At 35.0% G+C, this 15,649-nt stretch overlaps 1 protein-coding gene across 1 annotated transcript in view; it reads right to left on the bottom strand.

Annotated features, from left to right (window-relative positions):
- The window catches only part of GUCY2C (guanylate cyclase 2C), a 103,853-nt gene that overhangs the window by 68,563 nt on the left and 19,641 nt on the right, over positions 1–15,649 (bottom strand). The window contains exon 6 of the mRNA XM_052000837.1: positions 7,217–7,313. Within this exon, the coding sequence (XP_051856797.1) occupies positions 7,217–7,313 (97 nt within the window). The remainder of the gene's footprint in view (positions 1–7,216; positions 7,314–15,649) is intronic.

Raw genomic sequence — 15,649 nt, 5'->3', positions numbered from 1 at the left:
ATACAAGTCATTTCTTCAATAGATAAATGATCATATATCAATGGTCAAAAGATATGAACAATTTTAGATGAAGAAATAAAAGCTATCCATAGTCAAATGAAAAAAAATCTAAATCACTCTTGGTTAGAGAAAGGCAAATTAAAAAAACTCTGAGGTGACACCTCACATCTCTCAGATTTTCTAAAATGATAGGAAAAGATAAAAATAAATGTTGGAGGGGATATGGGAAAACTGCAACATTAATGCATTGTTGGTGGGATCATGAAATGATCCGACCATTCTGGAAAGCAATTTAGAACTATGCCCAAAGGATTATAAAACTGTGCATACCCTTTGATCCAGCTTCCCACTACTGGGTCTGTATCCCAAAGAAATCATAAAAGAAGGAAAAGGACCCATATGTGCAAAAATGTTTGTAGCAACTTTTTTTGTGGTAGCAAAAAGAAGGAAAATTAGTAAATGCCCATTGATTGAGGAATGACTGAATAAATTATGATATATGAAAAGTAATAGAAAGTTATTGTTCTATAAAAAAATTAATGAACAGGCTGATTTTAGAAAGGTCTGAAAAGATTTACATGAACTAATGTTGAGTAAAACAAGCAGAACCAGGAAAACATTGTAGGTCATTTTTATTATATATTAGCTCAGCCTACTCATGAGCAATTGATATTTTTCCAATTGTTTAGATCTGACTTTATTTGTATGTAAAGCATTTGGTAATTGTGTTCATATAGTTCATATATCTTGGCAGGTGGACACTCAGATATTCTATTTTCCTACAGTTATTTTAAATGGAATTTCTCTTTCTATCTCTTGCTGCTGGATTTTATTAGTAACATGTAGAAATGCTAATGTTTTGTGTGAGCTTATTTTATATTCTGCAATTTTGTTAAAGCTGTTAATTATTTCAAGTAAGTTTTTGGATGATTCTTTAGGATCATTTAAGTATACATCCTATCATCTGCAAAGAGTGATAGTTTTATCTCCTCATCGTTTATTCTAATTCCTTTAATTTCTTTTTCTTTTCTATGGCTAAAGCAAACATTTCTAGTACAATATTTAATATTAGTGATGATAATGGGTATTCTTGTTTCACCCTTGATCTTATTGGAAATGTACCTAACTTCTCCCCCTTACAAATAATGCTTGCTGGTGGTTTTAGATAGATGTTGCTTATCACTTTGAGGAAAAATCCATTTATTCCTATGCTTTCTAGTGTTTTTAATAGGAATGGGTTCTGTATTTTGTCAAAAGCTTTTTCTGAATTTGAAATTGTTGTATGATTTCTGTTAATTTTGCTACTGATATAGTCGATTATACCTATAGTTTTCCTTATATTGAATCAGCCCTGCATTCCTGGTATAAATCCCACTTGGTCACAGTGTATTATCTTGCTGATAAGTTATTGTAATCTCTTTGCTAATATTTTATTTAATTTTTTTGCATCAATATTCATTAGGGAGATTGGTCTGTAATTTTCTTTCTCTGTTTTGGCTCTTCCTGGTTTAGATATCAGCAGTATATTTGTGTCATGAAACAAATTTGGCAGAACTCCTTCTTTGCTTATTTTCCCAAATAGTTTATATAGCTTTGGAATTAATTTGCTCTTTAAATGTTTGGTAAAATTCACTTGTAAATTCATGTTCTCTTAGAGATTTTTTTTTTTAGTGAGTTCATCAAAAAGGTTTGTTCAATGTCTTTTTCTAAAATTGAGTTATTTAAGTAATTTATTTCCTCTTCTGATAATCTTGGCAATTTATATTTTTGTAAATATTCATCCATTTCAATTAGATTATTAAGTTTGCTGGCATACAGTTGGGCAAAATAGCTCCTAATCATTGTTTTAATTTCTCCTTTGTTGGTGGTAAGTTCACCCTTTTCATTTTCGATGATGGAAATTTGTTTTTTTCTTTCCTTTTTCTAATCAAATTAACCCAAAGTTTATCTGTTTTGTTGGTTTTTTAATAAAATCAACTCAATTTCTAAGCTTCTGTTGAGTCCTGTGTTTGAAAGTCAAATTTTATGTTTAGTTCTGATCTTTTCAATAGAAATGATTGAAAGATCCTGTTTCATTGAAGATCAACCTCCTCCTCAGAAAGATAATGCTCAGTCTCATTAGATAGTGGATTCTTGGTTGTCCAGTCCCAGATCCTTTGCCTTCCAGAATATGGTATTCTAGGCCCTCTGATCCTCTATTGTAGAAGCTGCCAGATCCTGGGTAATATTGACTGGTGCTCCTTGATCCTTGAAATTGTTTTGATCTAGCAGGTTGCAGTATTTTTCCCTTGAGATTAGAATTCTGTAGTTTTGTAACAATGTTTCTTTGGGTTTTCTCTTTCCAGAGGTGATTCTTTCAATGATTATTTCCCCTTCTGATTCTAGTATGTCAGGGCAGATTTCCTTGATGATCTCAAGAAAAAAATCTCTTGAAAAATAGAAAGTTCAATAATTTTTTAAACTGTCTCTCCTGGATCTATTTTCCAGATTGGCTGTTTTCCCAATGAGTCATTTTACATTTTCTTCCATTTTTTCATTCTTTTTAGTTTGACTGATTCTTGATGTCTCATAGAGTCATTAGCTTCCATTTGCTCAGTTCTAGTTTTTAAGGTGGGATTTTTTTCTTTTTTTAATTATAACTTTTTATTGACAGAACATATACCTGGGTAATTTTTTACAACATTATCCCTTGCACTCACTTCTGTTCCGACTTCTCCCTTCCCTCCTTCCAACCCTTCCCCTAGATGGCAGGCAGTCTTATACGTGTTAAATATGTCATAGTATATCCTAGATACAATATATGTGTGCAGAACCATACAGTTCTCTTGTTGCACAGGAAGAATTGGATTCAGAAGGTAAAAATAACCTGAGAAAAAAACAAAAATACAAATTCACACTCATTTCCCAATGTTCCTTCTCTGGGTGTAGCTGATTCTGTCCATCATTGATCAATTGGAGCTGAATTAGATCTTCTCTTTGTCGAAGATATCCACTTCCATCAGAATACACCCTCATACAGTATCGTTGTTGAAGTATATAATGATCTGGTTCTGCTCATTTCATTCAGCATTAGTTCATGTAAGTCTCTCCAAGCTTTTCTATATTCCTCCTGCTGGTCATTTCTTACAGAACAATAATATTCCATAACATTCATATAAGGGTGGGATTTTTTTCAATTAGCTTTTGTATTGCTTTCCCCCTTTCATTAATTCTATTTTTCAAGGTGTTGTTTTCTTCAGTGGATTTTTTTTTTTTTTTTTGCATTTGGTCAATTATACTTAAGGAATTGTTTTCTTCAGTCAGTTTTTGTTCTTTCTTTTCCAAGCTGACTCTCTCTTACATACCTCTAATTTCTTTTCCCATTTTTTCCCTAACTTTCTTATTTGCCTTTTAAAATCTTTTATTAGACCTTCCAAGAAGCCTCTTTGGACTTGAGACCAATTCATATCACCATTTGAGATTTCCCATGTGGCCATTTTGTGCTCTTTTGAGTTGGTGTTTTGGTCTTCCCTGTCACCATAGTAGCTTTCTGTGATTAAGGTTCTTTTCTATTTCTTGCTCATTTTCCTTCTTTCTTTTTTTTCTTATTTTGTGACTTTTAAGATCAGGATTGCTCCTGAAGTACAGGGGGTGCTCTTCCAAGATTTTTGTGTCACTCTGTATCTTTCTTTTTGAGCACAGGTATTCTTTGCTCACAGCAGGGGAGCCCTACCTAATCTTTCCAGGCAATAACCTGATTTCCCAGGCTGTCAATTTGCCTTCTGAGCTAGAACTGGAGGTGTGCACTACTGTTGAGCCAGGACCAAAGATCTCAGTTGCTGAATCTTCTCAGGTTTTCTTGGATACCATCTGAGCAGGGCTGAACAATCCTTTTATCTCAGTGAGACTGACCTTTCTTGAAGTCCTTTTAATCTATCTTGAACTGAAGAGTAGTTTCATTCCATCAGACTCTGTTCAGAGGCTTGGTTTCATGTGGTTGTCAAGGGAAACTGAGAAAGCTCAAGCAGCTTGCTGACTTCACTCTTGTGAAGTCTTTGCCCCTCTTAGAGCTGACTCCACTGTTCTTAATACTTTTTCCCCACACTGGAATGTGAGCTCTTTGAGAATAGAGATTGTTTTTTGTCTATATGTCTGTGATGATTACCCCAAAGAAGGGGCTTAAGAAATACATGTTGACTGACACAAATTTACTTTTTCTTACTCCTCTTTTGGTTAATTTTGGCCATGAAAATATCAAGATTCTCCTAGACAATAAGCCAACATTTTCTTTAGACTTTTTGTATGTAAACTAGTATGTTTGAGGCTAAATTACACTGATATATTTGACAATTCTTTTTAATTTTTACAGATATTGGTATCTGAGTAAAAATCAAGACTGGACATTCAAGCTTATTTAACAGATGAGGAAGGAGAAGCAAAAATAAGTTTTTGGATTTTTCTGATGTTGTTCCTGTAAATATGCACGGGATCCAAGTTTTCTAATTAATAATAGTTAGCATTTGTTAAGAGCTTTTAGATTTTCAAGGTATTTTACAGATATTATCTGTTTCATCCTCAAAATTGCCCTGGAAAGAAGGTGCTCTTACTTTATTTACATTTTACAGATGGGAAAACTAAGGCTACATGGCAGAATAACAAAGCTAGTAAGAGTGTAAAGATTTTTGAATTCAGATCTTCCTCATTCCAGTCCTATCACTATCCACTGTGCTACCTACCTGCTTCTTAATTACTATGTTTCTTGAATACCTTTTATAAATCTGACAAAAAGTTCAACATTTCTTCTCATACTTTATTATAAAGTCCAATTAATTGAGAATGGGGTTCAACCTGAAGGACCCCAAAGGAGATTGAAAATTAAATAAATTTTAAAAGAACATTCTTAGAATTTATCAACAAGACTTTCCAGAGAGAGTATGATGACAATAATGAGGAGTTCCCTCAGGAAGGATTCCAGGAAATAAAGGAATACAAGAATTAGAAATTTAAATATGGTCTACTTCAGGATTTTTACAAACATATTAATTGGAGATAGTGTAAACAGCAGAAAGAGCACGGTCCTGGAATCAGAGGATCTGAGTTCAAATTTATCCTCTAATGCATGCTGCCTATAGAATGAGAGGTACTTCTCTGGACCATAGATTCTTCATCTATAAAGTGAGAAGTTTGGACCAGATGTTCTTGGCTAAATATACAAGATCACTGAAGCATTCCAACCCTTGTGATTGGCCTGATTCTTTCTGACTACTGAACATTCAGCTCAAACAAAAAGAGCATGTTTCTCTCATGTGAAGATACAAACAACCAAATGTATTCAGTGTGGATGATAAGACGAGGAAAATATGGCCCATAGTAAATAAAGTAATAAAGCCTTTGGTTTGAACTTTTAAAATTTGAACTTAAATGATTGATAATTAATCATTCCCTTAGACAAGGAAATAGTCATGTGACTCAAACTAAAATAAGTAGGCAAATGGCCAAAGAACTACTACTTACTAAGTTTCAATTGGCTCTTCTCCAAAACTGAGTCTATTCTAAATTAAATTATGGTAGCTAAAAGGAGGAGGAAAATTTAAAAATAAATAAAGGTGGGGAAGAGAAGAGGATCCTCATCCAGAATTCATCTTCCCTGATTTTAGTAAGGAGAGAATTAAAAAAAAAAAACCCTCTACATATTTTATAGCTTATATTTCCCTAAGGACAAAGATCAGCTATACAAGTCAGGTCTTTTTATCTAAAGCTTATCAAAACAGGCATAATGAAAGTAGACTGGGAGCAAAGGCTGTTTATAATGGAAAGAATGATTACATTCTTGGATGTACAGAACTAATAGACTTGGCTAGGCAGGTGAGTGAGAGTTCAGGGTAATGGAGCTTTCAAATTCCTATTCTATTTCATCTCACAATGAATTCTAGTCTGATGATTGCTAGCAGAGATACTGAGTATAATCAGATGGAATTTCCAGCTGTCCCCAGACATCACTTTAAATTCAACATGTGCAAAAATAAACTCATTATCTTCCTCCTACTCCACTCCCACCTGCTAAACTTTTTTCTTCTTCTTCCCACCTTTTTTATTTTCTGCTCATGATTCTACCATCCTCTAACTAATGTAGACTTTAAACCTTGGAATCATTTATGATTCTTCCTCATCTCTCTCCCTATCTTCTCTACCTCTAAAATATCTTTCATATTCCTTTATTTCTTTCCACTCTCAGTGCCTGTATCACTTCTGCCGAAAGTATTGCATTAACCTCCAGACTGATTTCCTTTTAATTCATCCTACAAATAATTATCTTATGAATCTTCTGAATACACAGTTCTCATGCCATTATGGCCCCATTCAAATCTTCTCACGGGTTTCCATCATGTCATCTACTTAGTAGAGTTCATTTTACTTACTCTGGTATTCAAGATCTTCAGTAATTGGGTTCCAGCTTTATCTTTTGCTACTTTTTTTCACTTACTTTACACTATGGCCAAATTGAACTACTCATCATTTTCCCATACTTACCATTCTCTCCTGTCTCCATGCCTTTGCTTATGCCATTCCTAATGCTTGAAATTCCCTTTCATGGAGCTCTTCCTGTTGAAATACTAAATTCTAAATTATTTCATTTTGAAACTCCCATTTATTTACTATATTCTGCTTTTTATAATATTTAGCTACATATATCTTATCTCCCTTTAACAGACTGAAATCTCTTTGAGGTTAGAAATCATGTCATATATTTTTTGTATCTCTTCAGTCTAGTAGAATGCCTTATGAATTTCAGGCATCCAATAAATGTTTATTGAAAATCACTCTCTGGCTCTCAGTACTCTCATTTGCAAAATAAGGAAATTAGACTAGATCATTTCTAATGTCTCCTGCAGTCCTGTGATTTTTAATTTAATGGAATTTAAAGAAGAAATAAAGCTATAGTTCAAAAACAGTATTTATCTTTGGCACATCATCCACAGATGCCATGAAAAATGTATCAAGAGAGTATGTTTCATAGGAAAGAATATTTGAGATCATAGCTTAAGAGTCACAAAGGATCTTAGAAGCTATTTAGCACAACTCCATCATTTTATAGGGGGGAAAACTGGGGCCCAGGTAATGAGCTTCATAGTGGTATTTGAACCTAGACTTCTCAGCCTAGACCCAGTGCTCTACTCCCTGTACCATTTTCCTTCATCACAGTCTCAAAAGTTGGAGTGCTCAGAGCAATACTCACTTGAAAAGATCCACCAGAACAATGATGATGTCTTCATCAGATTCATAATTATGCTTGAGGGCATTAACAGAATTTGGAGTGCCACACATGATAATCACTGTGAGGAGAAGAAAAAGAGATAAAAGTAGACATAAAGAAAATACAGAAACTCAGAGAAGGAGTCGACCCCAGAGGTCATCTAGTCTAATTCACACCCAGTCTCTCTATAGTAACACAAGCAATGGTGATTCAATCTCTATCTGAAAATCTCCAGAAGGAAGACACTCCATACCTCCTAAGACAGCTATTTTCATATATATGTGTACATATACACACATGTATGTACATATATGTATCTTTATATACATACATATGAATAATGTGCATATGTATATATGAGTGTGAATATAATCAGTAAACATTTATTAAGTTCCTCCTATGTGCCGAGCTTTTGTTCTAAGTGCTGAGAATATAAAAAAAGGAAAAAGAGAATCCTTGTCTTCAAGTAGTTTAAAAATCTAATGTGAGGGACAACACACAAATATATATAAAGCAAACTATATATAGGATAAATAGGAAGGAATTAAAAGTGGGAAATCACTGGAATTAAAAGGAATTGGAGAAGCCTTCCTGTGAAGGTAGGATTTTAGTTGGGACTCAGGAAACCAGGAAAGTTAGTATCTGGAGCAGAGGAATGTTCCAGTCATAGAGGACAGCAAAAGAAAATGCCTAGAGCTGGCATGTCTTAGCTAGAGATGTCTTATCTTGTTTCTATAAAATCCATAAGGCCAGTGTCATTGAATTGAAGAGTATGTTCTGGGGAGTAAGGTGCAAGAAGACTGGAAAAGTTAAAAAAAAAAAAAAAAGAGATTAGGCTATGAAGATCTTTGAATACCAAACAGAGCACTTTGCACACGTTCCTGGAGACGATAGGATGCCACTGGAATTTGAGTAGGAGGATGACATGATTGGACATATATTTTAGGAAAATTACTTTAGTGACTGAAGAATGAATTAGAGTGGACAGAGACTTTGACAGGAACACCCACTAGCAGGCTGTTGCAATCTTCTAGATGTGAGATGATAAGGGCATGCACTAGAGTGATAGCAGCATCAGAGGAGAGAAGGGAAAATGACAGTTGGAAGCAAATACTTCTGAGTAGGGACAACAAAGAGAGAATAAGATAAACAAGGGGAAGGGAGAATAAAATGGAAGGAATTATACAGAAAGAATAACTGAAATTTTAATGCAATTTTCTCTAATAAAAGCCTCATTTTTCAAATATATGCAGAACTGAGTCAACTTTATAAAAATACAAGTCATTCTCCAAGTGATAAATGATCAAAGGATATGAATAGGAAGTTGTCAGATGAAGAAATCAAAGATATCTGTATTAATAAGAAAAAATGCTCTGAATCGCTATTGATTATAGAATGCAAAATAAAATAGTTTTAAAGTACATATTAGCCATAGATTGGATAATGTGACAAAAAAGAGAAAATAACAAATATTGGAAGGGATGTGGGAAAATTGAGACACTAATACATTTTTGATGGAGTTGTAAACTAATCCAACTATTCTAGATAGCAATTTGGAGCTCTGTCCAAAGGTACTAGGAATTGTGCATACTCTTTGACCCAAAAATATTACTACTAGATCTACATCTTAAAGGGAGTAAAAACAAAAAGAAGGACATATATGTATAAAAATATTTATAAAAGCACTTTTTGTGGTGGCAAAGAATTGTAAATTGAGAAGATATTTATCAATTGGGGAAAGCTGAGCAAGTGGTGGTATATGATTGCAATGGAAGACTGTTATACTATAAGAAATAATATCAGAGTAGTATGCTCTCAGAAAAACCTAGAAAAAATTACATGAACTGATTTAAAATGAAATGAACAGAACCAGGAATATATTGTACACAATATCAGCAACTGTGAATGATTTAGTTTTTCTCAACAATAGAATGTTCTAAGATCAAAGGAACCTTTTTTCAAACTTTATTTTTCTTCATTGTATTGGAAGGTTTTCAGTTTGTTTTCTTTCACAACATGATGTATATGGAAATATGTTTTGCATTACTGCACATTTATAAATTTCTTGTCATCTCAAGAAGTGAGGAGGGCAAGTAGGAAGAGAACTTAGAATTCAAAATTTTAAAAAACAAACTTAAAAATTGTTTTTATAGAAGTTCCAGGGGTAGAGTCAAGATGGCAGAGTAATGCCTGGAAACTGCTCGAGCTTTCCCAGTTTCCCTCAAAAACCACATGAAACCAAGCCTCTGAACAAAGTCTGATGGAATGAAAACACTCTCAAGCTCAAGATAGATTGGAAGGACTTCAAGAAAGATCAATCTCACTGGGGTGAAAAGAGTCCTCTGCCCAATTCAGATGTTATCTAGGAAAGCCAGTGAGAGGATCTAGCAGATCAGTAACTGAGATCCTGGGTCCTGACTTAGTAGTAGAATAAATTAGTGGAGTAGCCTCCATTTCAGCTCAGAAAGCAAATTGACTGCCTGGGAAATCAGGCTGTTGCCTAGAGAGAGGAGGTAGGGCTACCCCATGCTATGAGCAAGACATCAAACATGAGGGGCTCCTGCTCAAAGCCAAGGTTTAGAGATGCACAAGAAACTTACAATAGCACCCATGTACCCCAGGATCACAGCTCTACCATAAAAGTCATAAAATGGGGAGGGGAAGAAAAAGAAAATGAGCAAGAGACAGAAAAGAACTTTAATCATAGAAAGTTACTCTGGTGACAGGGAACACAAAAGCACCAACTCAAAAAAGGACAAAATTTCCACATGAGGTATTTCAAAAGGTGATATCAATTGGTCTTAAGCCCCAAAAGGCTTCTTGGAAGCACTCATAAAAGATTTTAAAAGGCAAATAAGAGAAGAAAAAAATTGGGGAAAAGGAGAGATATGTAAAAGATAGTCAAGAACTTGGAAAAGAAAGAATTCCTTAAAAATATAATTAGTCAAATGCAAAAAAAAAAAAAAATCCACTGAAGAAATCAATTCACAAATGACCAAATTTTTTAAATCCACTGGAAAAAAACCCAACATCTTGAAAAATAGAGTTAATCAAATGGAAAAAGAGATACAAAAGCTAACTGAAGAAAATCGCACATTAAAAACTAGAAGCAGACAAATGGAAGCTAATGATTCCATGAGATATCAAGAATCAGTCAAACCAAGTAAAAAGGATGAAAAAATGGAAGAAAATATAAAATATGTTTCTGGAAAAACAGCTGACCTGGAAAATAGATATAGGAGAGACAATTTAAAAATTATTGGTCTACCCTACACACGTCTCAGATTGGCTAAGATGATAGGAAAAGATAATACTGTTGGAAGGGATGTGGGAAAAGTGGGACACTAATATATTGTTGGTGGAGCTGTGAACTGATTCAACCATCCTGGAGAGCAATGTGGAACTATGCCTAAAGGGCTATCAAACTGTGCAAACCCTTTTATCTAGCAGTGTTTCTACCGGGCTTGTAACCCAAAGAGATCATAAAATGCATATGCACATATATGCAAAAATGTTTGTGGCAGCCCTCTTTGTAGTGGCAAAAAAACTGGAAACTGAGTGGATGTCTATCAGTTGGAGAATGGCTGAATAAGTTGTGGTATATTAATGTTATAGAATATTATTGTTCTATAAGAAACAATCAGCAGGATGATTTCAGAGACACTTGGAGAGACTTACATGAACTGATGCTAAGTGGAATGAACAGAACTAGGAGATCACTGTCCAGGGCAACAACAAATTATATGATGATCATTTATGATGGAGTTGGCTCTTTTCAACAATGAGATGATTCTGATCAGTTCCAATGGTCTTGTAATGGAGAGAGCCATCTACATTCAGAGAGAGGACTATGGGAAATGAGTGTGGATCACAACATAGTATTTTCACTTTTTTGTTGTTTGCTTGCTTGCATTTTGTTTTCTTTCTCATTTTTTTTTCCTTTTTGAGCTGATACTTCTTTTTTTTTTATTAAGGCCTTTTATTTTCAAAACATATGCATAGATGATTTTCAACATTCAACCTCATATAACAACTAAAAGATCATTAGTAACTTTAGAGAGAGTAATTTTAGTGGAATGATAGTGTCGAAAGCCAAATTGTAAGGGGTTAAGAAAAGAGTAAGAGAAGAGAAAGAGTAGGTTCTTACTCAATAGGTTCCTATTGAAAACTGTCTTTTCAAGGAGTTTAGCTACAAAGGGTAAAAGAGACATAGGTTGACAGTTAGCAGTTACAGAAGGATCAAATGAAACTTTACATTTATCTCTAATTTTAAATCTATTTTACTCAACTTAATCCATTGCTCTAGCCTGTCAAAATCCTTTTGGACCCTGACTGTGTCATGCATTGTGTGAGCTACCCCTCCCATCTTCATAGCAATTGCTAAATTGACAGGAATGCTTTCTATGTCTTCATCCAAGTTAATTATTAAAGTATTCAACAACACAGGATTGAGGACAGATCTCTGGAGCATTCCACTGGACACCTCTTTACAAGCCAATATTATAACACTTCTAATGTTTATGTACCTGCTTAAGCTGCTTCACAGACCTAGAGTATATTCCTTTATCACCACTATCTTTTAGAATCCTCATCTTGTTTCAAGAATCAAGTCAAGTGCCACTTTCTCCATGATTCTAATCCATAATATGTCTAACTTTTTAGTTTTTTCTCCCTCCTAAAGTAACTTAGCATTGAACAATATGTGTAGATATTATAACTACCTATTGACACAGTGGAATTTAAACTTCTTGAAGACAAAATCTTCTCCATTTTTGTCTTAGGACAGCTAGATGGTTTAATGGATAGAGTGCCAGGTCTGGAGTCAGGAAGACCTAAATTCAAATCCAGCCTCAGTTATTTATTAGCTATGTGAACGTAGGCAAGTCATTCAATTTATTTGCCTCCGTTTCTTCTGTACAAAAAGCTGGAGAAGGAAAAGACAAACTACTCCAGTATCTTAGTCTAGAAAAATGGGGTCAGGAAGAGTTGGACTAAACTAAACAACAATGTTTTTGTCTTAGTATTCCCAGCATCTATTACAGAGATGGGAAAGTTTTTTCTGCCAAGGGCCATTTGAATATTTACAAAATCATTTGTAAGCCATACAAAATGATCAATTTATAAACTTAAACAGTGAGAGGCTATTGTACCTAGCTTTAAGCTCAACATCACCAGCTGTTACTTTGGCAAGGCTGGACTAAATGATTTCACAGAGCTTATATGGCCCATAGGCTGGAAATTCCCACCCCTGCTCTATTACATAGTAGGCACAGAATAAATATTTGCTGAATTGGACCATAATGACTCCAAATGTGTGCTATCATCTAGTCCTCTATGGATCATGTTAATCAGGGTAACATGGGAGACTTTATCAAGTACTTTACAATGTTTATCTAATATTAACTGTCAAAAAGAAAAATTAAGTTATTCTAGTATAACTTGTTTTTTATAAAATTACTGTGCTAACTTTCCACTTTCTAAGTTGTCACAAAGTGTTACTTCAATAGGGAGTTCAATGATTTTTCCAGTAATAAAAGTCAAACCCCATTAGCCTATAGTTTACAGATTCCATGCTCTTGCATTTTTTAGGTCTTTCAATTGTCCTAATCTTGCACTCTGGATAACACTCCTTCCTACACAATTTGGCATCTAGACCTGAGCAAAATATTTCATATGTGCTTTGGCCACAGCAGAGAAACTACACACAAAAAGATAGTTGTATGAACCAAATATCCCCCTGAAACTCTCTCACCCTTAAACTCAATGTTCAATAATTAATATATTCCCATTCATCATACTTTTCTTATCACAGGAATTATGAAACCTCCAGCTGTTAGTGTTCATTCTCCATCCCCCACTGCCCACTGTCTTATTCTCATCCTCCTCAACTCAACCCCCCCATTTCACAAATGAACTTGTTTTCATCTTAAATCTTTTCCTTTCTCACTTATTTTTATTTTCTTGCTCTCACTGAGACCTGATTTCTTGCTGAAGAAGGAATCAGCTTCCTTTGCCACCTTTTCCAATACTGGTTACAGTTTTACTCATAGCCTTTCTTACTCACTGATCAAAATACTCCTTGCTCTCCATTACCACTTCCAGGCTATCTCGCTCTACCACTGTCATTCAATAGCCTCTTCTTTAAGCTTCATTCAATCCATATTTAATACACAATCAAGATTCTGGTACCTGTTATCTACTAGCTTCCAGGACATTCACTTTTCCTCAACAAATTTAGTTCCTGGCTCACTTTTTTTTCCTTTCTAACTTCTGCTCCCATATTATGGAGCTTCAACATATGTGTTGATATTTCCACAAACAGCTTAATCTGTCAATTGTTAAACTTACTTATTTCCCATCACCTATACTTTCATCCCACTTCAGGTCTTACACAGCATTGTTCTTAGCCAAGATTTTGCTATTATTTACAGATGTTCCACTTTCACATTCATGAATGCTGAAATTTCCTCATCTAATCACAATCTGTTGTCATTCTACTTCTCTTTCTGCCTTACAAACTAAGACTGCTCCTCATCTTTACTGTAACCTCAAATCCCTCAGTTCTTCAGTAGGCCGTCATCACTGCACCAGGGCTGCATTGTACTCTCTCCCCCCTTCCCTATCTCAATCCTAGCATGAACCAGTTCAACTGTACATCATCTTCTTATATAGCATCTCTTGTCCCCTTATCTTATCACCAATCTTTTCCTATCCAGCCTCAGTCTAGGATTTGCTTGCACCATTTGCTATATGCCTTTGAATGAAGCTGGAGAAAAACCACAAAACTGCTGATTAGACTTACAACAAATACAAATTACATAATCTTAACTAGGCCCTTATGATAGTAGCAAGGCAATGTTTTCCTATCTTCTTAATTGATTTGCTTTCTCACTCATCAAATCAGCAATTCTAAATCTTTCATTTCTCCTCCAACCTGCCATGGATTCCCCTATCCAAACCTTCTCAGTCAAAAACTTTAGCTCATTTTTCACTGAAAAATTGAAGCCATTTGTAGAGCTCCCTCTTCTATTCTTTTCCTTGTTTCACATCACATCAGACTTCCTTTTACTATCTCCTCTTTTACCTCATCTTACATAAGAAGGTGAGCCTTCACTTTTTCAAGGCTAACCCCTCTACATGCACAAGTGACCCCATTCTATTCTGTCTTCTTCAACAGATTGTTCCCTCTTTCATCCCCCCTCACTAATTTTCAATTTCTCTCTATCTGGTCACTGCTTCTACTGCCTACAAACACACAAATATCTTCCCCATCTTCAAAAAACCTTCATTGGATCCATTCATCCCTACTAGTTGTTATTCTTTCTCTCTGCTTCCTCTAATGACTCAAGTCCTTGAGAAAAACATCTATAATAGGTAAGTCTACTTCCTTTTCCTCTCATTCACTTTTTATTTATTTGTTTGTTTTTTGCTGAGGCAATTGGGGTTAAGTGACTTGCCCAGGATCATATAGCTAGAAGGTGCTAAGTGTCTGAAACCAGGTTTGAACTCAGGTCCTCCTGACTTCGGGGATGGTACTCTATCCACTGTGCCACCTAGCTACCCACCTCTCACTCACTTTTTAACATTCTATAATCTGGCTTCCCACCTCATCATTCAAACTGAAACTGCTCTCTCCAAAGTTACCAGTGATCTCTTAATCAACAGATCTAATGGCCTTTTTTAATCCTCATCTTTCTTGAGCTTTCTGGAGCCTTTGACAATGTTGAGAATCCTTTTCTCCTTGATACTCTTTTTTTCTCTAGATTTTCTTTCCTGAACCTTGTCCTACCTGTCTGACTACTCCTTCTCAGTCTGTTTTTGTTAGATCTTCATCAAGATTGTGCTCATTAACTTTGGGTGCCTGCCAAGACTGTTCTGAACCTTCCTTTCTCTATACCATTTCATTTGGTGAAAGTTTCCAAGATCCAGTATCATCTCTAGATGATTCTCAAAACTATTTCTATACTCCTAAACTTCAATATCACATCTCAAGCTCAACATATACAAAACTGAATCTATTATCTTTTTCTCAAAACTATCCTCTCTTTCTAACTTCCCTATTGCTGTCCTACTCACCAAACAGCACCATAATCCTACCACTCAACCTGGTTCACAATCCTCAGTTTCTCTCATCCACTTTATTCAATATTTTACCAAGCCTTTGTAATATCTCTTTGCTACATTTCTTTCTCTCTTCTCTGATACTGTGACCACCCCAGAATATACCTTTATCATCTCATGTGTATAATATTGCATAGCTTTCTAGCTGGTCTCCCAGATCAATTACTCCTCACTCTAATCCATCCATCATTCAGCTATCAAAGTGATCTTTCTAAAACAGTCCCACTAACCTCCTATCCCCATTCAAAAACTCTAGTGATGTCCCATTATCTCTAACATCAAATATAAAACCTT

The sequence above is a fragment of the Antechinus flavipes genome, chromosome 5 (genome assembly GCF_016432865.1).
Source record: "Antechinus flavipes isolate AdamAnt ecotype Samford, QLD, Australia chromosome 5, AdamAnt_v2, whole genome shotgun sequence".
NCBI classification, from domain to species: Eukaryota; Metazoa; Chordata; class Mammalia; order Dasyuromorphia; family Dasyuridae; genus Antechinus; species Antechinus flavipes.
Note: the sequence above shows the minus strand (reverse complement) of the source record. Positions and strands in the feature narration are given on the sequence as shown.